This window comes from Podarcis erhardii (genome assembly GCF_964252035.2).
Source record: "Podarcis erhardii genome assembly, chromosome: 2".
In the NCBI taxonomy this organism is placed as follows: domain Eukaryota; kingdom Metazoa; phylum Chordata; class Lepidosauria; order Squamata; family Lacertidae; genus Podarcis; species Podarcis erhardii.
The window spans coordinates 926,484-953,730 of NC_138498.1; the positions used below are offsets into that span (position 1 = coordinate 926,484).

The 27,247-nt window shown below is 46.2% G+C and overlaps 1 protein-coding gene across 3 annotated transcripts in view; it reads right to left on the reverse strand.

Moving 5' to 3' along the window:
* Positions 1-2,468: 2,468 nt before the first annotated feature.
* LOC309336197 (LIM homeobox transcription factor 1-alpha-like) overlaps positions 2,469-27,247 on the reverse strand; it is an 89,921-nt gene continuing 65,142 nt past the window's right edge. For 2 of the 3 annotated variants that reach the window (XM_081851778.1, XM_081851779.1), the window contains 6 exons: positions 15,692-15,924; positions 13,661-13,818; positions 9,867-9,944; positions 8,344-8,494; positions 6,909-7,067; positions 2,469-2,777 (listed from right to left, as the gene is read on the reverse strand). In XM_081851778.1, coding sequence (XP_081707904.1) covers positions 2,623-2,777; positions 6,909-7,067; positions 8,344-8,494; positions 9,867-9,944; positions 13,661-13,818; positions 15,692-15,924 — 934 coding nt within the window. In that variant the 3' untranslated portion in view covers positions 2,469-2,622. The remainder of the gene's footprint in view (positions 2,778-6,908; positions 7,068-8,343; positions 8,495-9,866; positions 9,945-13,660; positions 13,819-15,691; positions 15,925-27,247) is intronic. The other variant, XM_081851777.1, reaches the window with a different exon arrangement.

Genomic DNA, 27,247 nt, shown 5'->3' on the forward strand with positions numbered 1-27,247 from the left:
GCTGCAGGTAGAGGCTTTCTGGAGGGGTTAATTGTCCTGGGCCTCACAGTTGGTGGGGGCACATCAAGCAGTGCATGAACTCAACTGAGCAGGGGGTGGGGACTCCAAGGAACCTTTGGCTTCCAGTTTTTAAAAGGCCCTTGCTCAAGCACTGTCAGAACAAGGTCTCTCTGCCCAAAGACAAAACAGAATATGTAGAGCGCAGTAGGGCCCATCTGGAAGTGCTGTCGCCACATTCATGCTAAATGTGCTGGTTGTTTCTGCAGTTAGGCTTTGGGGGTAAATGTTCTGGAAGTTTCCAGCAGAAGCTTGCTGTGCGATCTCACAACCCCGCTTGCACTTGCAGTTTTTGCAACAGATTTTGCAACTTTTTAAACAAGATGCTGATGGAAGGTGTAAATACATGATGCAGTAATTAAAACAAAACACCAAGAATGTGGTCAGACTGCTGGAAGCGTTGGGAGATGGTCAAAACAGGCAGCTGAGCTGGCATTTGATGAGCCAAAATGCACATCTTGGTGGCGAAGCCAGGCTCCCCAGGCAGCCCAAGGACAGGCTAGGAGCCCTCTTTCTCTGTAGTCTCCCTCTCAAGCTCAACTTAGAGTAATGTGTGACAAGTGGTGGTCCAACAAGTAGATATATTCAGAGCTCACAACAACCAAATTGCTTTTCCCACTGTCCATTGGGAGCACAATCCTACATCTTGGCTACAGTGAACCATTACAGATTGATCTGCTGTCCTGGACACACCTGAAGGAAAGCCCATTTAGCTCAATGGGTAATACACTGGAGTACACCTGCACAGGATTCACTCACTGAGAGGACATGGGGTGCCTGGGAGAGTGAAGTTGTGCTCCTACCTCCCACCCCACACATAACAACCACACACTTTCTGTTGTGGTCAGGGGGGGGGGATGGAAGCCCTTCCAACATGCCCACGCATAGGTCACTCAGACTGGGGAACCTTCCTTCTCCCAAAACCCTCCCCCCTCGTCAAAATGTATTTAAACCAGGGCTGATTACTTGCATTTAAATGGGCACCTGCCTTAAAAAAACAACCAGATGACTTTGACAGAAGATCATCTCAGCAGCCTCTGCATGTCTAATGATGCTCTTTTCACCTTTGTTGTTGTTGAAACACTGATCTGCAGATAAATATGAACTACCGTTATATATAGAGAGCTGTTTATAAAGCAGCATTGATGTTGGTGGCCAGTCTAGAAGAGAGGTCTGGTTTTGTACTGGACATTTCTATACAAGATCATTTGCCTCCTGGCACATTCCAGATATTTGCTTTGCCCAGGCACATCACAGGTCATCTGCAACAAAAGGGGCTTCCCTCCATATAATGATTTTGTAACCTGCAATGGATCATCGTGAATCACAGAGGAGATACACGGGGCATCTTCAAATATCTAAAGGACTGCTACAGGGAAGAAGAGCAATCTTGTTTTCTCCTGCTCTGGATTCAAGGTACAAGAAAGGAAATTTCTACTAAACATCAAGAAGAACTTTCTGACAGTCAGAACAGTTCAACAGTGGGACAGTCTCCCTTGGGAGGTGGTAGACTTTCCTTCCTTGGAGGTTTTTAAACAGGACAAGAGGATCCAGATTTTTTTTGCTGCTATGATGATGGAAGGAACTGTTCTGCTGTGCTGCCATCCTGCAAGGACTATATTGCGTGAAATCTCCAGCAAGCATCAAGTGGCCAATGGAAAGTATTTGGGGCAGAACTTAAAGAGAAGATGGAGGTGTTCAAGAGCAAGGGAGTCGAAGGATGAACAGAGAGCAAAACTGCCTTCCATCTACAGCAAGGATGGGGAACTAGTGGCTCTCCGGCAATTGCTGGATTCTGGCTGCCATCATCCTTGATCATTGGGCCATGCTGGCAAGAGCTGATGAGAATTGCAGCCTGGCAGCCTCTGAAGGGCCACAGATTCCCCACCCCTGCTCTAGACCCTCTCTTTCAGATGCTTGGAACACTTTGAATCTAAGAGCATGTTTTCACTATAATCATATCTAGTTTAACATTCATTTCCCATCTCTGGAGGGGGGGGGGTTTAAGTAGCTCTAGTGGGGAACTCCCAGGACCTTCTGCAAACTACATTTCCCATAATTCTTTAGAGTGGCATAATAGTTAAAGTATAAAACTAACCTAATGTTTCTAAAGCACCTCTCAGACTCCTCATGTTCCTGAAAAGTAAGCTCTTAGTTGTGCCAAGGTTGCAGAGTATTAACAAGGAACAACAAGCTGGATGAAGAGCAGCCCAGTGGCCCTGGAAACCTTGTTCCCAGCATGAGCCAGGTCTCCCGTCCCTGCTGGTGATGCATCAAATTAGCCTTAATGCCCTACACAGTTTAAGCACAAAAACACACTGCTAGAAATACAAGCTACACAATGTGAAATTGTCCATCTCTAGGACACTGGGTGAAGGGCAAGGGGAGAGGCAGTGCAGCAAAGTCCTAAGGCTTGGCCCTCAAATGCAGCCCTGCATGCCTCCTTCACTTTGCAGGGTCCAAAGAGTCCTTCCAAATGCAACGGGCTTGCTCCTCCGTGCCGTTCCACACTTCTAAGCCCAGAGTGGCATAGATCAGGGGGAAGAGCCAGGAACGTCCTCACGGTCAGGAGGTGAAATAGGAGCTTTGCATGGAGTAGAGCCGGTCAATGGGGTTGCCCACTCGGGTCTGCAGGAGGTTGGCTTCAGCCGCTGACAGCAGGCAGTCACCCAAATGGCCAATGGTGTCACTGTCCATGTCATGGAAGACGCCTTCTGAATCTAGGGTGCGGAAAGAGAAGGAAAGTTGCTTACGAGCATTTCAGAAGGAAGCGGGCAGAGGGCTTGCGGCAGAAGGCCAGCCTCCTCTACCTTTGGGGGGAAAAAAGATGCCACAAAAACAGGAACTATTCTGGATTTTGGTGTGTCCTTGGGACCTGCACCCCAGTGGGCCTCTGGGTCAGATGGTAAATGAACCAGCCATCTATGGGCAAAGAAGGGGGAAGGAGACCCCCTCCCCTTTGACAGTGGCCATGGTCGTGGGGCTGCTACCACCTCTTCCTGCTGGTACCAGCTGAGCCCAGAGAGAGAGGAGGATTAAATTTCTACCCCACATTTCCTCCCAGAGGAGCCCAGAATGACAAACATCAGCAAGTTAAAGCAATATAATTTAATATATATATTTAAAGATATTTTAAAGACCAACTAAAACATTTCAAAACACCCAAGAACATCTAAAAACATTTCTAAGCAATATGAGCAAAAGGTCCAGTCAAAAGCCTTGTGATTATCTGTACACTCTTCTCGCTCCTCTTAAACCATTATGGCTTTGCCTGTTGGCTAATTTATTCCTCAGCTCCCCTTTCACAGGCAAACGCCAATGGCAAACAAAGCACAGTGGCATTTACACCATCACCATCGATCCCATTTAACGCCACCACTGGAATGAACCAGGATATAACTTGAAACAAAATGAGTGTTGGTTATTTTGAAAGCCACATGGACATCATTCGGTGAATGGCGACATTCTCACAAAAATGGTAAGTAGAAACAAGAGGCCAACACTCAGTTTGGCCCTCAGGGAATCTTACTTTGGCCCCATCACTTTTAAAGAGGCACCATGCCACTTTAAGCCGTCATGGATTCCCCCAAAGGCCACATCTGCAATATACATTTAAAGCAGTATCACGCCACTTTAAACAGACATGGCCTTCCCCAAAGAATTCTGGGAACTGGAGTTTGCTAAGAGTTGTTAGGAGACCCCTTTTCTCCTCACAGAGCTACAGTTCTCAGAGTGGTTGAAAAATCAATCTCTCTTCCCAGGGGAACTCTGGAAATTGTAGCTCTGTGAGGGGAAAAGGGGTCTCCTAACAACTCTTGGCAAACTACAGTTCCCAGAATTCTCTGGGGAAGGCCATGACTGTTTAAAGTGGCATGATACTGTTTTAAATGTCTGGTGTGGCCTTCGGAAGCAAGAAAGATGAGGAACAGCAACAGGCACAGCCAGGGCCATTTCCGTCTTCGGTCTTTCATTTTGAGGGCCACTGTAAAAATAATTATTTAACTTTCACAGGTCACATACACCCTGTGTCATGAACATCCTGTGGGATAACCAGCCTCATATAACCAACATGTTTAATGCATGAAAGGGTTAGGACTATAGAGTAAGCTGTCCTGACCAGGGGCGCCGACTTATAAAAAATATTGGGGGGGCCCATACCGGGGTCCTGCCCCGGGAAGTTTTCTAAATTTTAGATGAAAATTAGTGAGTTTTAAAGTTTTTTTAAAGTATTTTAGAGTCATATGATCAACATTAGAACCCCGAAAACTCGACTCTCTATAACTCCACACTCCGGGAAACTCGACAAGCCTGAAACACTTTTTGGCTTTGAAAAAAGAAACAAAATATAAACACGCATGGTATTTTCGTAAAAAGCTAATTTAATTTACAGTAACAATTATGCTTATAGACTATTACAGAGCAGTGAATATATAGCTCTGAAAAGACTGAAATGATATTTAAATAAATCCTAAACTATCATTAAAAGAATAAAACATAAAATATTGCTGTCGCACAGTAATAGCACTTTGATTAATAAGTGAAATAGCTAATTTAAGCTTACTTTGAATAAGGCTGAGGGTTCATTAAATAAAAATAATATCTCAAAGTTAATGCTTTAATACAGTTAATAAAGTTAATACAGTATGCCAAATACTGTATGTAAATACTGTAATACTGTATGTAAATAACGGGCTTTAATTGGGTCTTACACCCTAAAAATATTTAAGTATTTGAAAATAACAATTACAGTACTATAGTAATATAGAAATACAGTACTAAACTAGTACTAATATTTCGAAACTGAAAATTTAACATTCTGTATGTATTTAATTCTCTATTTTATAAAGATTTTTAATATCTGACAGTGAGTTTGGAGTAGCCCAATGCAAAAATCCTGAGGATCCATGTGGATCCATGCTTTGTAACCACGTTTTTGCACCACTGTGACCCTAGGCAACAGTGGGTGCGTGATTTTTTTGGTGCAAGATGTAGCCATGGACATGCTATGTGATCTGATGGTGAATTTGGGGTGACCCAATGCAAAAATCCTGAGGATCCATGTGGATCCGTGCTTTGTCACCACGTTTTTGCACCACTGTGACCCTAGGCAACAGTGGGTGCGTGATTTTTTTGGTGCAAGATGTAGCCATGGACATGCTATGTGATCTGATGGTGAATTTGGGGTGACCCAATGCAAAAATCCTGAGGATCCATGTAGATCCGTGCTTTGTAACCACGTTTTTGCACCATTGTGGCCCCAGGCCACAGTGGGTGCGTGATTTTTTTGGTGCAGGCTGTAGCCATGGACATGCTATGTTATCTGATGGTGAATTTGGGGTGACCCAGTGCAAAGATCCTGTGGATCCATGCTTTGTAACCACGTTTTTGCACCATTGCAGCTCCAGGCAACAGTGGGTGCGTGATTTTTTTGGTACAGACTGTAGCCATGGACATGTAATGTGATCTGATGGTGAATTTGGGGTGACCCAATGCAAAAATCCTGAGGATCCATGGGGATCCGTGCTTTGTCACCACGTTTTAAATGGGGAGGGAAGGAAAAACACAGAAGGGACAAGAAGCACAAGAGGGGTGTGCGGAGAAGCAGCTGGCTAAGAATGCAGGGAAGGAGTTTAACGGGGTGGGGGGGAGGAAAGGAAGGCAAAAGTCCCGGTCCCCCCAAGCCAGCCCTCTCTCTCTCTCTCCCACCTGCGAGTCCCTAGAGCACGGAGAGGAGGAGGTGGTGGGCTGGTGCCGGCACGCAGTGTGACTAGGAAAGAATTAGAAGGAAGGACTCGATCCTTTCCTTAACCCTCTGCTTGCCAGGAGGGCAGGGGATTCCCTGCTCTTTGTTGAGTTTGAGCAAACGCAGCAACCGAAGCAGGTGGGCAGTAAGACCCTGAGGCAGAATGCAGGAAAGCAGCAGCTTCCGCCTTCCCTCCGCCCGCCCGCCCGATCTTATTTTTGCCTGATTTTTGCCTATTTTTGCCCCTGCGCTCCGGAGTCAGCTCCAGGGACCACACATTCGCTCAATAACACGCACAGACATTTCCCCTTACTTTTTAGGAGAAAAAATCTGCGTGTTATAGAGCGAAATTTACGGTAATAATTTTCTTAAATTATTAGGGGGGCTGAGCCCCCCCAAACGAATTTTTGAGGGGGCTCGGGCCCCCTCAGGCCCCATGGAGTCGGCGCCTATGGTCCTGACAGGCTTAGCTCACCTTAGGAGGAACTAAGTGTCAAGCCTTTTTTCCCTTCCATCTATCTAAGAAGCTCAGTGTGTGAGGAGGTTTGAGCTGGTTGTTGCAGCTCAGACCACATGGCTCTTACAAGCCTCTCTTGAGTTCTTATACCCAATAATTTAGGAACTTTCACCACTGTAACTAAACTAAGTTTTACTGCCTGTGCAACTTTTTTTGAATGCTGTATGGAAAAGAACATGAATATGACCTTTGGAGAGTTTGTAAGTAAACCATTTTTCACTTACCAAATGTGTGGTTTTTAATCTATGCTAGGGGAAAAAGGAAGCTTTGGAACTTCTAAGGGCTTATTTTAAAGGTCTAACAGTCTATATTCCCATGCTTTGCTGCATATTTTGTGATTTTAAATTTCTGTCTAGGTTCTCTCATCAAAGAGTACTTGCCCCAGACTTGGATCTTGGCATCCAGGGAATTCTCCTTTTATGCCTATTCTTTTCCTTGCCACCAACATCCATGGAGGGAGATTTTTACTTCTGCTATGCACCCACTGGCAGAAAAAACTATGCAGGAGCATTATGTCTCTGTAGAAAAAGTGTGACAGAGGAGTCTGGTGCACAGCACATGCTCATAGCAGATTCCTCTGGAGAAGCTCACCATAGGGGTGGAGATGGTCTCCTGGCAGCTGGGGTGGGGTGAGTCCTTGCCGGTACAAGTCTGTGCTGTAGCTGTTCTGATCCAGGGGAAGCAGCTGCTGTTGGGCAATCCTGGAGTATGGCACCATCAGACCCTCGATTCCATGCACACTGGCACCATCTGTTGAAGCAAAGAAGGGGAGAAGCCTATTAGCGAACACTTTGGATTTACTAATAACACTCTGTGTGTTTTTAAGTAACAACTAAGTTAATGAAACTACTCTGTCCTCTCAAAAGCTGTTTTATTTTTTAAATACTTGGCTCTCACATTCTCTCTGAAACAGCACTTAAAACAGCCAAGCCTGGGGAAAAGACAGACATTGGGGAATGCAGGTTTGCTGCTATGATCAATAATTGCTGTTCCAGGCATATCTTTGTTGTGAATAGACAACTTGGAAGGCTATGTATAGCCATCTCCTGATAACCAGTATTTCATTTTAATTTATTTTAAAGCAAGTTTCTGTCCCTCACAGCTGCAGAGTGTGAGTGGAGACTGCTGATTCCTCAGAAGTCAAATGAAGCTTTTGATAGGACTTCAGAGCTCTGTGTGCCTGTCCACACTTTACTTTCACTCCAGGGAATCTTGGGGATTGTAGCTCTCTCTAACACTGGGGTGGGTGGGGCTGGAACCACTGAACCTCTGGTGCTGTGGGACTCTAACTTCCATCAGCACCGGCCACCAGCAGGGCCAGCAGAAAGATGATGGGATGCAGTCAGGGATGCAGTCCACCAACATCTGAAGGGCCACAGATTCTCTGGAGGCGCCAGTATCCTCACAATGCCACACCCACAATCCCAAATGTAAACTGGTGAGTTAAAGCCATTTCTATTTTGTGCACAGACTCCTATTCTTCTACAGTAACCCAATCCTGGGGTGGGGGTGGGGGTGGGGGTGGGGGTGGGGTGGCAGACAGGATGGGACGGGACCCAGAACTGTTTAATTACAATACACTATTTTGATGGCATAAACCAGGGCCAAAATATAGACTGCAAGTTACAAAAATGGTATGTTTGCTCTCCCACTGAATATGCAACAAAGGTTACTGTTCTGTAACTGAGCAGATGCACACAGAGGCACTCACCTGTTCATGGTCTCATGGTGAGATGCACTGTATTTCTCTTTCGTTTATAGTAATTACTAACGGAGCCTTTGGCTGCTGGGGAAGGAGCCTCAGAGAGTGGTGGGAAGGCAGGGACCTTCAGTCCTTGCAATGGCTACTTTGGGGCAAGACCTGCTGGGAAGCGTTGCTGTGACCACTAGCCCTGAGATGTTTTGTTTCTTTGAGTTAACTTCACTGACATCAGTGCTTTATTGTTTTGTTGCTGACCTCCGCCTGACTCCAGCTCCTGACACCAAGGGACTCAGGTGCCCTCGAGTTTCCGCCAGAGATTCTCACCTTCGCTGTCTTCATTGCTTTGCCTGCTGCTCCTTCCGGTCCCCCTTCCGGTGCCCAGGCGTGGATTGCCCAGCTGCTCCTGCTCCTGCTGCTGCTGCTGCTGCTGCCTGCGGGCGATCTTCTTCATCTGCAAGGAGGAGGACGGATGCTCCTGGGCAGGGGTGCAACAAAAGGGGGAAGGGAGGACAGAATCCCCCTCCTAAATTGGGGCGAGGGGGTCTGTCCCCTTCCAAGGCCAGTGCCACACACCTGCCCCTGCCTTGCATCGGATGCTCTCCTCCCCTCCCGCCACTGCTGCACCAACTAAGGTGGCCAGCTGACAAGAAGAAAAGGAAGGAAGGAAGGAAGGAAGGAAGGAAGAAGGAAGGAAGGAAGGAAGGAAGGAAGGAAGACGGCCCCTTAAGATAGACTACTCCTTAAGTTTTAACCGTGGTTTAAGCTGAGGAAGTCAGCAGGCATGACGCTGCTCTGTAAATTTGCTCAGAGAACTTTGGCTGAAGTGTAATGAATTATCTTTGATAATAGCAAAAGATGTGGTTTTCCACAACAGGGAGATAAATATTGTTCTCTGGCTACTTCCTGCAGACCAGAAACCACAGCTCAAGGCATTGCTGCTGGGCCAGTGAATAAAATTGGCACTGATTCATATTGCACCCACATTTAAAAGCAACTCTAAAACACCAGACTCAGCAAGGGTTGCCACTTCCTTTTTGCTGGGTTTTTGTACAGTTCCTGTGCCCTTAATAGCTTCATGACAGGCAGAAATTCAACAAGTGTAGGAATCCCAGCTTGAATAAGTAGGAATGCTGAGAGGAAGACCTGGTGAAGTTCTGCCTGGCACAGGAGCCCTTGCCAAGGCAAAAGCATAGGCAGTTGTGCTCTAGGAATGGAGAGAGCACAGCTGCAATTGCCAAAAGTGTGCGCTCTTGGTTTGTTTCAGCATTTATAGCCCACCTTTCTAAACGTTTAGGGGGCTATTTGGTATAAGAGCCAGAATTTGACAGCCAAAGGTGTTCCTCCTCTTAATAATGGTCAGGGATTGTGTTTTGCTCAGAGGCCTGAGAGTTCCAGCCTCACAGCCCTGGATAACTTTGGCCAGCAGCGGAGCAAGCCGATCGGGCGCCTGGGAGGCGTGCGTGCCCTGTGCCCAGGGGTGGGGCCAGCTGCCCACGGGGGCAGGGCGAGCTGGTTCAGGACGCTCTGCGGGGCCTCCAAGGGGTCAGCCTGCCTCCTCCCACTCGGCCGCCCTACAGCTGTGGGGGAGGCGCCGTAAGACCGTTTGGGGTAGCGTGGAGCCTGCGGGCGCCCAAGCCACTGTGTCACTCCCAGGAGAGACGCATGGCTTGGGTGCACTGCAGGCCCCACGGTGAGTGCCGCCCAACATTTTGTGGTGACACCTGGGGCGGCCCGTCCCCACTGCACCCCCTTCCCCTGCCCGACTCTGGCAGAGAGAGATGCCCCTTCTCCTGTTTAGTCAGAGATAGCTTGCCACTCAAATGTAAAGCTCTGAGGCCGTCACTCACCTTGGCCCTTTGATTCTGGAACCAAACTTGCACCACCCGAACAGTCAAGCCTGTTTCAGCTGCCAACGTCTCCCTCACCTGCCCAGCGTGGAGAGTGGAAAAGCGTCTGGTTAAAAAGAGTTCCATCCCTCTCAGGTTGGGGCTCAGAGATGCTATGCGCTGCCAAAGGAGTTGCAGGTTCTCCTCTCCCCACACCTGATTGCTAAAAGAAAGCAATCTACCCGCCTCCAACTCCTCAGGGCTGAAAGTGGGGCTTGTTCAGCCTACAACAGGGGCCAGCAAACTTTTTCAGCAGGGGCTGGTCCACTGTCCTTCAGAACTTGTGGGGGGCCGGACTATATTTTGAAGAAGAAAAATGAATGAATTCCTATGCCCCACACAGGGGCGCCGACTTATAAAAAATATTGGGGGGGCCCATACCGGGGTCCTGCCCCGGGAAGTTTTCTAAATTTTAGATGAAAATTAGTGAGTTTTAAAGTTTTTTTAAAGTATTTTAGAGTCATATGATCAACATTAGAACCCCGAAAACTCGACTCTCTATAACTCCACACTCCGGGAAACTCGACAAGCCTGAAACACTTTTTGGCTTTGAAAAAAGAAACAAAACATAAACATGCACGGTATTTTCGTAAAAAGCTAATTTAATCTACAGTAACAATTATGCTTATAGACTATTACAGAGCAGTGAATATATAGCTCTGAAAAGACTGAAATGATATTTAAATAAATCCTAAACTATCATTAAAAGAATAAAACATAAAATATTGCTGTCGCACAGTAATAGCACTTTGATTAATAAGTGAAATAGCTAATTTAAGCTTACTTTGAATAAGGCTGAGGGTTCATTAAATAAAAATAATATCTCAAAGTTAATGCTTTAATACAGTTAATAAAGTTAATACAGTATGCCTAATACTGTATGTAAATACTGTAATACTGTATGTAAATAACGGGCTTTAATTGGGTCTTACACCCTAAAAATATTTAAGTATTTGAAAATAACTAATACAGTACTATAGTAATATAGAAATACAGTACTAAACTAGTACTAATATTTCAAAACTGAAAATTTAACATTCTGTATGTATTTAATTCTCTATTTTATAAAGATTTTTAATATCTGACAGTGAGTTTGGAGTAGCCCAATGCAAAAATCCTGAGGATCCATGTGGATCCATGCTTTGTAACCACGTTTTTGCACCACTGTGACCCTAGGCAACAGTGGGTGTGTGATTTTTTTGGTGTAAGATGTAGCCATGGACATGCTATGTGATCTGATGGTGAATTTGGGGTGACCCAATGCAAAAATCCTGAGGATCCATGTGGATCCGTGCTTTGTCACCACGTTTTAAATGGGGAGGGAAGGAAAAACACAGAAGGGACAAGAAGCACAAGAGGGGTGTGCGGAGAAGCAGCTGGCTAAGAATGCAGGGGAGGAGTTTAACGGGGTGGGGGGGAGGAAAGGAAGGCAAAAGTCCCCCCCCAAGCCAGCCCCCTCTCTCTCTCTCCCACCTGCATGTTTCTCGGCTGCCTGCGAGTCCCTAGAGCACGGAGAGGAGGAGGTGGTGGGCTGGAGCCGGCACGCAGTGTGACTAGGAAAGAATTAGAAGGAAGGACTCGATCCTTTCCTTAACCCTCTGCTTGCCAGGAGGGCAGGGGATTCCCTGCTCTTTGTTGAGTTTGAGCAAACGCAGCAACAGAAGCAGGTGGGCAGTAAGACCCTGAGGCAGAATGCAGGAAAGCAGCAGCTTCCGCCTTCCCTCCGCCCGCCCGCCCGATCTTATTTTTGCCTGATTTTTGCCTATTTTTGCCCCTGCGCTCCGGCGAGTCAGCTCCAGGGACCACACATTCGCTCAATAACACGCACAGACATTTCCCCTTACTTTTTAGGAGAAAAAACCTGCGTGTTATAGAGCGAAATTTACGGTAATAATTTTCTTAAATTATTGGGGGGGCAGAGCCCCCCCAAACGAATTTTTGAGGGGGCTCAGCCCCCTCAGGCCCCATGGAGTCGGCGCCTATGGCCCCACAAATAACCCAGAGATGCATTTTAAATATGTAAAAGCACACATTCTACTCATGTAAAAACACGCTGATTCCCGGATCGTCCACAGGCTGGATTTAAAAGATGATTGGGCTGGATCAGGCCCCCGATCCTTAGTTTGCCTACCCATGGCCTACAACATTTTCTGTGGGTAGGGATTGACAAAACTAATGTTGGTCTCTCACCCTTTATTTTTATCTTCTAGTCTTAAATTCAGTTCTCCACATTTCCAGCTTGTGATTTGTTTAAAAATGCACTTTCTTTATGTACGCTACAGCAGCAGCAAGAATACTCATCGCAAAGCATTGGAAGACTCAGGGCTTACCCACCTTGGAAGAGTGGCAGATGCAAGTAATGGACTATATGGAAATGGCAGAAATGACGGGCAGAATTCGAGATCAGGGAGAAGAGTTGGTGGAGGAGGATTGGAAGAAATTTAAAATCTATCTACAAAAACATTGTAAAATTTTTGAATGTTGATGACATTGAAATGAAAGGAAGAGGTTCTAGTAAAAAAGGTAAAATAAGAATATGAGAGAAGGGATAGATATCAGATAAAAATCAGGAACAAATAATGAAGGAATTTGCTAATTAATTCTAAACTGGAATACAAGAAAGGGGGGTGTGAGGAAGTCAAAGAAATAAGTTTATGGACGGTAAGAAATTAAAGAGAGGGGTTTTTATTTTTAACTTTTTGAATCTTTTTAGTGTTTTACTCTTTTTCTTTTTTCTTGTTTTTTCTCTGTTTTTTTATACATGTTAATTGTTTGGTTCTTGTATTATGCTTGAATGTTTATTTGCTTGAGTGTTCATTTGTTCTGTGTTTTTTCCCCCATGTAATTTCTTTCTTGGATAAAACTTAATAAAATATTATATATATTAAAAAAATGCACAAAGTTCCCATGAAATTTTGTCAGAGTTTAGTGACGTTTCTCCTAACAGACACTTTTATAAACAATTCCCCCCTAACATTTGCAAAGCTAAGCAGGGTCTTGGATGGGGGGGTTGCATATTGAGATGCCTGCATTGGGGGGGTCGGACGACATGACACTGGCTGGTCCCTCCCGCTCTCAGATTCTATGATTCTGTGAACTGAGTGTGGGCTTGTTGTGGCCTGCGTCTTGCTTTAAGTGGTTTGTTTAAAAAACTTTAAAAAATTATCTTATTGCCTTGAATGGAGGTTTAGAAGGCAATTAATAAATTGATGACAACAAATGGATTTTGAATGTTTGATGTTTTACTATGTTTTATGTATGCTGTAAGCTGCCCAGAGTGGCTGGGGAAACCCAGCCAGATGGGTGGTATACAATACTAATACTAATAATTGCACACTTTCTCCATATATATATATATATATATATATATATATATGCATTTTTTGACACATTAGTTGGAGAACTGGATCAGAGCTGAATGAATTTTGATGAATAGCTGCATTTCAGTTCATGTAATATTTTGCATTAAAATGAGGTTTGCATTAAAAGATAGGTTGATATCAAAATGTGAACTAAAATTAATCTCTCCCCAATCCTATGGGAAGAATTCAGGATATTGCTAAGCCACTTTTTCCGTCAGTGCAAACATTACTGCTTGCCTAAGGAAACAATCTGCCGTCTTCTCCCCTGACCTCCCGGGTATTCTGGGGGTTCTCCCACCCCCAACAGCCAATGGGGAGGGGGGACAGGAGGAGAGGGCGGGGAAACTCTCTTATCCCCCCCCCCCCGCAAAGGGATCTTCCGTGATACTGGACCTTCCGGCAGGGCTTGGAGGAGACTTCGAAGGAGGCCTTGAAGGCACGGCGCTGCTGTGTGGTGAGGATGGTCCGTGGCCGCTTGGAGCGCTTGTGGTCCTTGGCTTCCTCACTGCCTTTGCCCTGTGGGTGGCTCCCATCCTCATCCTCACTCTTCACTATGAAGGGAAAAGGAAAACACCGGACTCAGGATCCCCCCACATTGGGTGCCCAGTGGGAGACAGCTTCTCTGTCCTGCCCCCTTCAAGAAACACAGGCGCTCCTCATGGTCACTTCTCTCATGGGAGCCCCTGCCTCAGGGATCTGTGCTGTTGACGGGGAACCTGCAGCTCCCCAGTTGTTGCCAAAATATGTCTCCCCTTATCCTTCCTTTGGCCAAGCTGGGTGGGACTGAATGGAGTTGGAGTCCAACAACATCTGGAAGCCCCCCAGGGAAAATATACTGGTAAATTAGCATTGCTAGCACATATACTGGCTAGGTCTCCTATTTCTTTCATCTTAATGAGAAGCCTTACAAATGAGAATTGAGGCGGCACCTTAAATGCCACCAGTCTTTGTGGACCAGAGTCTATTCCATCAGAATAGACAGGCAGGGGGTTGGACTCGATGGCAGGGGGTTGGACTTGATGGCCCTTGTGGTCTCTTCCAACTCTATGATTCTATGATTCTATGATTCTAAGATGCTGCAAAAGCTTATGGCATTAAAAAACTGATTCATCTTTAAGGGGGCGCAAGATTTTTGTTGCTTTTTCTGCAACAAACAAGCATGGCCTCTTTGGGGCACAAGCCTGGGCAGTGTGGATGGAGGTCTTGGACTGTCCAGATGACAAGAACCCCTCTTGGCCTTGCTGAGGTGGTCCAAAGGAAAGCAGAGCAACACATTTGGCACCAGCTTGATGGCAGGAGTTGCCGGAAGGGACTCCACTCCAGATTGGTGTCAGGTTTACTCCTGAGCCTTCTCCTGAAGATGTCAGGCTGAGGTGGCATTGAGCCAACTGCTGCCACCAGAGGCTCAACGTTGCATTTTGCTACTTGTGGCCAAAGGGGAACATGCTGCCCCACTGCAACTGCCCCCCGCCCCCCGCCGCCGAAGCCCGCCTTGCCTGGGTTGCGTGGCAGCAACTGCAAAACAGCCGTGCCTGCTTCTAGTGAGAGCTCACAAAAATCTCACAACATCCCATGCTCTGCACAAGATCTCATGAGATTTTAGAGAACTCTTGTGAGATCTCACCAAACTCCGCTGCCACTGTTGGTTCTGCTTCCCTGGCGGGTGTGTTTGTGCCAGGGGAACACTGCCTGGTGGGCTTCTGCTGCCTGAGGCAGTCGGTTCACCTTGGCTCATAGGAGGGTCAGCTGCGACAGCCCCCTTGCCCCATTCTGAGGAGCTGAGCACTGCCTCCGCTGGGAGGGTGCCACGGCCCCTGCCTCTCCTGTGAGCCAGTGCTGCATGCGAGCAGTGAGATGGGTGCAGAGATGGTGCAGCAGCGGAGGCCTGGACAGGGTGCGAGTGGAGGCATGCACACATTGGAGGAGGGTGCCCCTCAGGCTCCTGCTGCATGGATAGGAACATGTTAGAACATAGGTTCATTCATTTCAGTGGGTCTAAGTAGGAGTAGCTTTGGGTACAACCCTATGTCTTTTAAGGTTGCACCTGTTCATTCTAGCCCCTATCTAAGGTCAGCAGTTTCACAGGAGGATGCCACAAAGCCTTGTTGTTCCTGGTTGAAACAGGAACTTGTGCATTGCATTCTTAAGCATGGCTATTCAGAAGTAAATCATCCTGAATTTGTTGGGTTTCCCCTGCCCCACCCCACAGAAGTGTGATTTGGATTGCAGATGGGGGCTTTGTGGATGGCAAATTTGGAACTAGAGTGGGAGGGCATGGTATCCATTTTCCTACATAGGACTGTGCTTATGTGGCCTCAGATGCCCGAGAGCTGGTGATAGGACTCTGGAGTGGTGACTCTACCCATGCTCAGAGACATTTGCCTCCATCCCTACAAAGAAGGTCTCACTGCTCTTGCCTCTCACCTGACTCGGTGGGAGCGGGGCTGATGGCGCTCAGCATGTCTCTCTCCTTCTCATAGTCACTGCGGCAAAGCAGCTGCCCTTCTTTGAGTACAAACTCATCGCCACGCTGCAGCCGCCTCTCGCACTCACAGCAGGAGAAACAGTGGACATGATAGACGTTTTCCAGCACCCGCATGATGAACTCTGAGGGAGCCACTGCTTTGAGGCAACCACTGCATTTAGTCTGGAAGAGCCTGAGAAAAAAGGGGAGCCAGACATTGAGGCAAAGCAAATATGATGGAAAGAGACCACCCTTGCAAGGAAGTCCACCTAAGCTACTAGCCCATTTTTGCTAGGCTTGGTGTACCTACCTGTGTGCAGCTACATTTGCTTGGTGAACCTACATACATTCCTGGGTGTGTTAATAAGGTATGGCACATCAGCAGCCTGGAATCTGGAACTCTTTCCCAATTTATGCAGATTTTCCTATCTGATCAGCCATGAGTGAGTCTGACTTACCTCAGGCCAGACGGACAGACTTGGCCATTGGTTAAGGAAGGATCTCAGGTGATAGATGTCAACTCAGCCTGGCCAGCTACCAGGAAGGCAAGAGGCAAAGCTAGTTCCTGCTTCACCACCACTCTCTGCTGGGGTGGCTTTGCCCCCAGAGCCTGCAAACATACCAACCATTTTGTTTTCATGGTTCATTCAGACGTGCCAGGTCTGTTCTCCCAGGTGGACAACAAGGCTATGCAAGCCCTCAGCCAAAAAGAAAAAGAAATCCAAATCCCAAGCTAGGATTTACCTGCCCTGCTCTTCGTCTAAGAAGCTCAGAGCTGCTTATATATATTTCCCCCCAGAGCGTCTCTCATCCACTGTGACCACAAGATGCTGGATTAGATCCCGTAGGGCTCTTCGTACCACTTCCATGGGCTTGTAGGGGAGAATCAGCAAGAAAGCAATGGGCTGACCATCTTCCCTGCCAGCTGATTCTCTTGAGCAAATGCTTCATCCATACTCACATCTGTTATCTCAGCAAACACAGGTTTGGGAAAATACATTTGCCAAGGCAACTTCTTGTTCCATCTTTACTTCACTGTAAGGTGGCAAGGCCTATGGCTTTCCCTTTATTTTACTTAGATTTATCTGTATGTTTTAGAAATAATAAATAGTTAACTGTTTATTGTTGGCTTTTGCTTTGATTTAGTCAAATCCAGATTGCTGGACACATAATAATTTTCTTACTGAGGTTCCTAAACATAAACAAAAACAAATCCTGATCGACGATTATGAGGGAAATGATGGGGCAAGTTCTCTGCTTGGAACTCCTTGCAAGGGTTTAGCTCCTCCAATTTAAGGGAAGTGTAACACTGGGCAACAATTTTTTACTTTTTGAATGTTGTCTAGATTTCTACAACTGATTTAGGGTATTTTTGCACTGCTGAATCAGGAAATGGCATCCGTTTCTCGCCATCAGGTCAGGTTTACTGTAAACTGAATGGTGGGCATTGATAAAGGTAAGTACACGTAAATTGCATGTTGCTTACCATTTTTCAAACTTCAGGGCTTGAACTTCCGTTTCTTGGAACTCCTGGAATGCTCAGCAGCAGGGAGGTCTCTCTTCAGAGTCCAACAGCAGTCAGCCATCATGACTGCGACCCAGCGACCCTGATACCTGGTCTCCATCTCTTTCATGTCCTGATGGAATCTCTCCCCCTGCTCATCACTCATTGAACCCAGGTTCTCAGGAAACCGGTCCATATGTGAAAATAGGTAGTGCATCTTGACGCTCATGTTGCAGCCCAGGTTTCTGAAAGCAGTCAGCATGTTGTTGACAAGTTCTGCGTAGTTTCTGGCCTTATTGTTGCCAAGAAAGTTCTTCACTACCAGAACAAATGCCTTCCACGCTTCCAGTTCCACTTCGTTCATTGACTTTCCAAACTCTGGATCTCTGATGAGCTGACAGATCTGAGGACCGTCAAAGATGCCAGCTTTCAACTTCTCCATGGTCAATCCTAGAAAAACCTGGCACAAGTAAGTGAAGCAGTCACCATCCTTGTCCAGAGCCTTGGTGAACTGCTTGATTAAGCCGAGCTTGATGTGCAGCGGTGGGAAGAGTATTCTGTCTCTGTCCACCAGAGGGTCGTTGATGACGTTCCTTTTTTTGCAAGGCACCAATTCCTCCCGCACAGGCCAGTCCTTCTTTGTGTAATGCTGAGCATGGTCCCTACTATCCCACATGCACATGGGTACTTGGTGAAGCCAGACTGTTGTCCCAACAAAAAGTTCACCATCTTCAGGTCAACACAAATAGCCACTTATGCTGATCATAACCAATTTTCTCCAGCACATACTTCACCGCTTCATAGTTCTCCTTCATTGTACTCGAGTGAGCCAGGGGTTTAGAGGCAAACTGGTTGCCGTTGTGTAGCAGAACACATTTCAGTGATCGCTTGCTGCTGTCAATGAACAGTCTCCAATCTTTGGGTTCATACTGTGGCACTCCAAGCTTGAGCAGAAGCTGTGCAATATCTGCACAGTACACCAAGTCCTTCTCTTCCGAGAAAAAACGGAGGTACTCTTGATGCCTGTTGTGGAAGAAGCTGATGCGAGCACTGTCAGAGAAAGGTTTTTTCCTTCAGTCTGGATGCCAACAGTTCGGCAGAGTCCTTTGACAAGCTGAGGTCGCGAACTAGATCATTCAACTCCTTTTGGGAAAATGGATGTGGAGCATCATCTTCAAGAACCACTTCTTCTTCTTCATGTCCTTCAACACTGGAGGCATCTTCGTCACTAATGTCAGGAAGTTCTCCGAAGATAGGCACTGGAATTTCATCACAATGAGCTACAGGACGACGTGCTGATTGAAGATCAGGATACTTGAGGCTGCTCCGGTTCTTTCTGTTGATCCCAGCTGCACCAATTTATGGAAGATTTCGAGGTTTTATGACTTCAAATTGATCCCTTTTTGACATAATCACCCAGAACTATCAGACCTGAATACTTCTTGTCATTAAAATAATCATTTCCAATCAAAACAATTATTCAACATGGCATTTTACCCCCACCAACTTCTTCTAAAATGCTCTACACAAGCGTACAAAAACGTAAAAAAACGTTTTGTGAACAAAAACGTAAAAAACCGACATGTGGCCATAGCTCAAAAACACGACCTGATTGAGCAATACCAATGTGATTTTTGGATTCAGTGCATCAGATTCATCCTAAATCAACTGAAAAAAACCACAGACAACAAATTTGTTGTTGACCAGTGTAATGCCCTCCGTAAAATGATGGTGGCATTATGGCATTTCACCCTGACCAACAGGAGGGCAAGCCCTGGGCAGAGAAGGAGGAATGTTGAGGAATTCTAAGCAAACTCAGAGCAGCAATGGGGCACAGCAGATTACCCCAAACAGCAGGGGATGAGAAACAAATAGAGGGATGGGAACAGTTGGCCTCTTGGATTTCTGGAGGTTGGGCTGCTGTTACAGGCACAGGAGCAGAGCCTTTAGAAAAAGCTGGCAACCATAGGTATGACTTGCATCATCAGGCGGTGGTGGGGAGGACAAAAGGCAAGGAATGGATCTCTCTAGCTGGCACACCAATTCTGATGGAACAGGTTAGAAATGGAAAAGTACCGGAGCTCAGATTTCCCCTCCCAAGAGTCAGAAGCCTTTTTCTAACCTTCCAGCTAGGTGCAGCATCTCACTAAGATCTCACTTTGAAACAGTGAGAGGAACTCCTTGAGTATTTTGTACTTTCACAGTGTGGAAAGCAACATTTTAAATGTGCAAATTATTTTTCAGTCAGGGATGGGGAGCCTGTGGCCCTACAAGTTTTGCTAAACTGCAGCCCCCATCAGCCCCCATCTGCATGATCAGTATTAGGGTGATGGGAGTCGTAGTTCAGCAATGGCTGGGGTGGGGCAAGCTCCCCATCCCAGTTTGAAATGCCAATTTATTTTTAATGTGTGTTTTGTTGTTGTGTCAGTGGGTCCCCCCCTCTTGTAAGCTGCTTGGGGAGGGGAATAGGTTTTTTAAGTGGGGTGTAAATTATTTAAAATAAATGACATCTAATTATTATTACAGTTGAATCAGCATGAAGCAACACATTGTAGAAGAACAAGAGGCTACCATGGAAAACCGCACCCCCATGCCATATTATTTGTGACACAGAGTTTCACGTACCCTGCAATGTGATGATGCTATGCTGAAAGTTTCTGCCCTGCCAGGCCACATCCTGGCCTCTAACAGAAGGAAGCAGGAGTTGGAGAACCACATACAACACAGGAGAGAGCCAGTGAGGTGTCCTGGGTAGAGAACTGCACTCCAAAGTGATGAAATCCACGTTCAGTTCCCCACTCAGTCATGAAGATCAGTGGGTGAACTTATCCTACCTGACAGGGTTGCTGTGAGAAGACAGGGGAGAACCAAGCATGCTGCGTTGAGCTCAGGAGGAAGGAATGGCAGGAGATTCATGTAACAAACCAGCCAAAATGATATTGTCAAGGGGTGAGTGAAATGATTCAGCACAGGAAGAATGCCACAGAGAGGATGCCATTCTCAATGGAAGATTGGTGAACAATGCAATCTTGCATTTCACCTTCCAGTGCAGCAGGATTTTCAAGGGATGAGAATGGAGAATGGGAAATGCCCCCCCCCCCCCGCCAACACCAGTGAAATGGCATGACTTATGCTTAGAATGACTGAGGCAGGAAGGCCTCCACCCCCCCCACCCCCGCCCCACTGTTCAGCCTTCTGCTGTGAGGCAAGATCATCCATCTATCAAGCGATATTATCCTGATCAGAGTGGGCCACAAACAGCAAGCAGAAGAAACGCAGAGAAAAAACACCCTCAAGGGCTTACAAAAAAACTTGAACCAGTGTTTATTTACTCCTCCAAAGCTGTCAGTTTTGGTCACTTGATCTGTTAACTGGTGGAATAAATCTGCACAAGTCTGCATGCGAGAAAAACACTTTCAAAGACAAAAAGAAGAATACTTCCTTAGGTTTGAGATAATGCCTGCAATGACACACACCAGCATCATCTCAGAAGATGCATTTTTTTACCTCTTGCACACAGGAAAAGAGACCCCTGCAGCTTCGTAAATTATAATAATCTTCTGTCTGATCAATTGGGGCTCACATACTGTATGTATTTATTGTTGTTGTTGTTTAGTCGTTTAGTATCACCCTTAATTCTAGATCCCTAATCACCTGTTCTAACAGATTGAATAAATGTTGCAGCTTTAAGGAAGAGTGAGCTTTGGAAAAAGTGGAATAGAAATTTATAAAATAAAAACAGTTTCAACGATTTGCAAGCATTACATACTGCAAATGAAGTAGGGGCTAAGGTCTTTTTCCAGATGTCAACACAGATAAACTGTAAATCTCCCATTGCATTTTTCCCTTGCTGTGTCCGAGGAATCCTTCAGTTTAAGTGAAATCTACCTGAATTGTCCAGCTCTGTCTCTTCTAATTTTTTTCAGATCCCATTTTCTTCCCTACCTGTAGCATCACCTGCCAATTTGACAGCCACTCCTTCCACCGAAGACTCATCCCCCCCCCCCCCGCCGCTGGATTCATGACCCTCAGACTTCCTTTAACATCTTCTGCCCCTGGAAGGAGAGGCGTTTGAAGGGAGGAATAAATAAGCCCAGCAAAGGCGTTTGCAGCAGATGGTTCTGATGAAGTAATTTGGGAGCTACGCAAACGTGTGTGGGGCGGCTCACTGGGCTGACAGCTTCTCTTTAGCCACTTGACAAGAGAAAGTAATAAAATGAGGATTAATTAGGCTGTTGTTTAAACACATACGATCCTCCCAGCCAGCAGGGAAACTCATAAACCAGGATTGAGAACAAGACGTGGGTTAATCCTCCCAGCAAACTCTTGCCGAGCGCGGGATGGAGAGGATTTACCCGGGAGGGCCACTCATCCCTTCCGAATGCCGCCCTGCCTGGATTTGCACTTTTGCTTGAATAGGCTGGGGCTGTTCTGACTGCAGGGCAAGGCTGGGCAGGATTCCTGCCCGCGTTTTTCTTTCTTGTGGGCTGAGAACGAGGCAGGCATATAGATGCAGACAAACAGAAGCAGAGCCTGAGCGCCAGAGAGAAACAATGCAGGCAAGGATGTATGGAAAGCCAGGGTGGGTGGAGCAGCGCATGGGTAGGCAAGCTAAGGCCCGGGGGCCGGATCCAGCCCAGTCGCCTTCTCAATCTGGCCCGCGGACGGTCCGGGAATCAGCGTGTTTTTACATGAGTAGAATGTGTCTTTTTATTAAAAATGCATCTCTGGGGTATTTGTGGGGATAGGAATTTGTTGTCTCTCCCCCCCCCCTAAATATAATCCGGTTCCTCACAAGGTCTGAGGGACAGTGGACCAGTCCCCTGCTGAAAAAGTTTGCTGACCCCTGGAGTAGCGGGAAGATTGTGTTGGGCTGGAATCTAAGAGACCTGGGTTCAAATCCCCAATCAGGCCAGAAGCTGAAGGCTGGGTGGCTTTGAGCCAGTTGGCCTAACCTACTTGGCAGGGTTGTTGTGCAAATAAAATGGAGGGGAGGGGGAGAGAACCATGTGAGTTCCTGGGGAGGATATAGATGCAACACATATACGGGGAGGAAAAGACAGGTAGTCCTGCAGTGGAATTTCAAAACTGATCTCAAAACCTAACATTCAGAATTTTAAAAATGTATCATCAGAATTGTACAGTTTTGATAATGGGTGAAATAAGGTTTGACCAAATAATATTGCAAGTGCTGGCAAGTGTTGACTGCTGCTGGTCAGATACGGACGGCTGCTGCAGAATATTTGGATCACTATGGCCCCTCATTTTGAGGGGACCTGGGATGTTGAGAGGGCATTCCTTTAAACTCTGAAAGACACATAGTTGTGGCAGCTGGGAATTTCTGCCTCACAACTTCCAGAAGGTGCTGGGTTGGGGAAGGCAAATCAGGGTCATTAGGTACATTGTGGACATCTGAAGGCAGCCCTGTTTAGGGAAGTTTTTAATGACTGATGTTTTAATGTATTTTTAATCTTTTGTTGGAAGCCTCCCAGAGTTGCTGGGGAAGCCCAGCCAGATGGCCGGGATATTAATAATAATAATAATAATGTGGCTGCTGCATTCCCAAGTTGCCACTCTTCAGAGAGACTGCTCCCTGCTGCCCTGAGATGAGTCAGTGCAGAAGCCCTTGTACAATGCCCACTTCCCCATTGTTCCTTTTCCGTCAGCAGTTGCAGGCAAGAATCACTTGCCTCCCATTGTCCCATCTCTCTCCAGCAATATTCAGTACCTGAATGTGCTTTGTTGTTTTTTTAAAATGATATTTATTACTTTTAAAACTTACAAAAAAGAAAAAGAAGAAAGAAGACAAAAGAAAAAAAAGAGAAAAAACAATACAATATATAAACTATACAAAACACAACCTTAACACATTAAACTAAACACAATAAACTAAACAAAACAATACAAAAACAATTTAAAAGCATACATATTTTCCATATTCTATCTTTCATTCCCTTGTTTCATCGACCTCCTCTCACCTCCCTTTTTGTATTCCACTTCTATTAGTTGTCTCAGCAATTCCTTTCCCTCTTTCTCTATTTTCTGTCATATAAATGTCTTAACATATTTTTAGTCTTATTTTCCATTAAAACTAGTATACTTATTTAAGCTTAACTCCTTAAAACATTTCCACTAAGGCCATAAAATTTCATTCCAACATTTTTCTATCACTCATTAATTTTACAATATTTCTATATATAAACTTTAAATTTTCCAATCTTCTTCCACCATCTCCTCTCCCCGGTCTTGGACTCTGCCAGTCACTTCCGTCAACTCCATACAGTCCATCAACCTGGAGATCTTATGTCCGAGGCTCTTAACTCTTTTCCACGTCCCTTCTGCAGGTCTTCTTCATATTCTTTGATGCTAAAGAGCAGATCTCGGGGGAACTCCGACCTAACGATGCTTTTATTCCTTCTCGACAGGTCAGCCAAATTTCCATAGTTAAAGCTAAGATCCATAAAGTATTTCAGGGCATGTTTCAAGATTCCTCCAAATCCAAAGGCCCCCAGAACTCCAATCTCCTCCTGACCCAAGTCCATGTCCCAAAAGTCAGTTAATCCCTGCATGGAAATTCCAACTTTCCTTTTCCAGTCCAGTCCAGGCCGGGCTCCGGACCTCAAAATCTGACTTTTTCTAGTTTCAATCATAAAAGGCCTCAACTTATAGTCCTCAATTTGCCTCTGTAAGGCTGAGGCTCCCACTTGTATTACTTTAGGTTCGACAACAACAACTTTCTCCTTCTCCTTTTCCACAATTTGTCCTGCTAAAGTTAATTCCTGTACCAAATCCTGAATAATTTCTGTATTGGTGCTCACTTTTTGTCCCAAATTAATCACTTTTTGTCCCAAGTTATCAATTTTAGTAGTCAAAACATCCGTCTTCTTGTGAAGTTGTTCCAACGAGTAGCTTATCTTACATAATGCAGTCACTAAGGCTTCTCCTGTCAACATTCTTAAATGGTCCAAGGTCAATCCCTGATTCTCACAGTTCTTATCATGCAGCTGGAGATTCCCCAGCTCCACTCTTGTAACAGTTTCAAAAGCTCCCTCTAGAGGGAAACAGTCTCCACTTGTATCAATCCTTTCAAGCACAGTTCAAAAAGTAAAGTTAGTTTCAATTTTCAGTTACTTTTCCTCCTTTTTAAACGCAGAAGAGGACAATGGGAACAATATATTTCTCTTATTTAACTAACTGTCAACATACGTTCTCTTCACTGTCAATGAACTCTCCCAAAACGTCAATCTACTGGCAGCCCGTTTTCAGGTTCAGAGCAATGGTAATTTAATTTTTATCACTCTCTCCTGCAGGCTACACAATCCAAAATTTCCCCCCTCTTCTCCTGCTTCCAAGGGGGGCTTAATGATTTCAATTGATGGAAGTTTAATCCTTTACATAAGGCTTTCCAAGACCTTAGCTTGCAGCTTCTTTGCTTCAATCTATTTACAAAAGGGGAAGGCGGACTTCCTGTTTGAAACCTTCCCGTTTTGGTACCAAATTAAGACGTTTGTAAATCCAATTTTCTGTTCTACTCATGGGTAGTTGTTTGAAGTCAAATTGTCCACAGGAAAAAGTCAGCGCTCTCCAGCAACAGCAATGCGGCTTCACTCCGTGAAAAAAGCAATCAATTCGAAGCACCGCGCCACTCACCCCACGTCGCTCCGGATCCCCAAAACTGGGTTTCCCCACGAGCGGGGGAGGCGCAAAGGGTGCCAGCCGAATCCCATGTTCACAAGCTTCTCCCGCCTGTGATTTTAGTGGGTCTCCGCCTTCGCCGTGGCGGTCAGACCCTGATTTCCACGGAGCAAATTCCTCCCGATCGGAGGAACTCCGCCATTGCCGGAGGCACCAACCCGGAAGTCCTGAATGTGCTGTGCTTTGTTAGGTAGCAAGCACAACTGCTCTTCCAGGCCTGCTGCCCTAAATAAGCCTCTGACCTAGCTAACATCTGGCTTGGCATTTACCAGGTTCAATTACTCCAAGATGAAAACTATTCTTCCAACAACTTCTAAATTATTACATGATCCTTGATACATGGACAACTTAGAAAAGGTAAGCCTGGATGTGATTGTTCTCTTTCCTGAGTGAAATGGTCAGAGCTGGCTTTGCGGTGGTACTTTTCCTTTGGCGGGTGAGGGATGGAGGGTGGCAGTGTCTTTATGAAGATTATATGAAGAGTATGGCTTGCAAGTGAGCAGAGGCACACTGGAGCTCAGGCAGCCATAGGACATGCCTGGAATCCCAGATGTTAAGAATGTGTGGCATACTGCTTCTGTCAAGACAGCCCTACCATGAGGCAAGGAGAAAGGGACCAACTCCAGAGCCCAACTAAGGTCTGGTCTATAGACAGGTTGTTGCAGAAGGAGGTCGGGAAATGGACTGTGCCACTTCAGACTGCAGACAGAGCAGAGAGCACACAGAGAGAAGCTCCTTCCACCTAAGCAGAGTGCACTGCCCATGTGGGTCCCCCACCCAGAAGCACCAAGCCAACATGTGAAGAGTTCCAGCATCTCTACTCTGCCTCTTCTCTCCAGAGAAGATGGAAGGGTGGGCGTGTATCACATTTTGGGATGCTCCCGTGCATCAAAAACACCCTGCAAGTATTGGCACAGCAAAGAACCAGGATTGGAACTTGCATCCGCTGCTGTTCTTCTTTTCCATTGCAGGGAATTGTTTACACGGAGAAGCATTTAAAAGTGACCTCCAACCCCTACAGCCTGCAGTGGTGCAGTCCACTCCACCACATTCCACACCCTCCAAAATTCCTCAGATGAAAATAGGGCCATTGGCATCCGAGGAATGTTGGAGGGTAGGCAGTTGGTGTGTTGTGTTGTCGTTGTACATGTGATTTAAAACTGGAAACTTGATTAAGACATATTATTATTTAAAAAACAAAAACCAAGCAGTGCGGCAAAACCTGGTGTGTGTGTGTGTAATGCACAGAGATTAAAAAAAAATGTAAAAAAGCTGAAGTGACAAAACAGTATGCAGTGATGCCTGTGTCCATATGTCCCCACACCATATCATTTATATGCCACCTTTTCTACCCAGGCACCCAAACAGACCTCCCTCGTGTGGTACCAACCTGAGAGGAGAGGCTCAGCAGCCTGGTGCGACCATGACCAGACAGGAGGGAGGTTTTCCTCTGGGTGGGTGGGAGAGCTGACAATTTCACTCACATCTCGTCTTTCTGGTGCTGCCTCTTCCCCAGACTTGGTCATCTCAACAGCAGATGGGTGGGAGAGAAGAGCCACAAAACCAACCCGCTAATCTAAACAAAGGAGAGGAGCCGCCAACCCCAATGCCCAGCTGGCCGCACAGCCACCCCCCAAGACACACAGAGAGAAGCTCCTTCCACCTAAGCAGAGTGCACTGCCCATGTGGGTCCCCCACCCAGAAACACCAAGCCAACATGTGAAGAGTTCCAGCATCTCCACTCTGCCTCTTCTCTCCAGAGAAGATACACACACACATGGGGAGGAAAGCTCAACAACTTTGCAGGTGTCAGGAATTTTACTTTTTGAAATATGGCCACCCTAAGAATAACAGCTTTGGGCAGGAGGTGAGAGGGCTCTGACAGGGCAAACTTCACTTTGCGAAGGAGCCCTCATGCCGCCTTTCCAAGGCTGCTGCTGCTGCCGCCCCAGGAGCTGCTTCCATGGGGGAATTTGGAACCTCCCATGATTAAGTCAGAAGCCGTGACAGCTTCAGGAATTTCACGACTGTCCTGGCAAAATTAGGGAACTTGGAGAGTATGACTTTTCCATCTCAGGCCTAAAATTTGACAATATCTGCATGTTTAAACATGGATGTGCCATAGTCACAGAGAAAGCAGAGGGTGTGGGTTTAAGATGAAGAGCAAACTGGATGCTCAGGTGAGAATCCCCTCCCAGGCTCACCTTCCTGTGGCAGAGGCGGTATCAGGGTGGTGCAACTGGTTTGGCCACACTGAGTGCCACACTACAGGGGGGCAGCACAACATGGGCGTAGAACGGAGCAAGAGAGGTGGGGG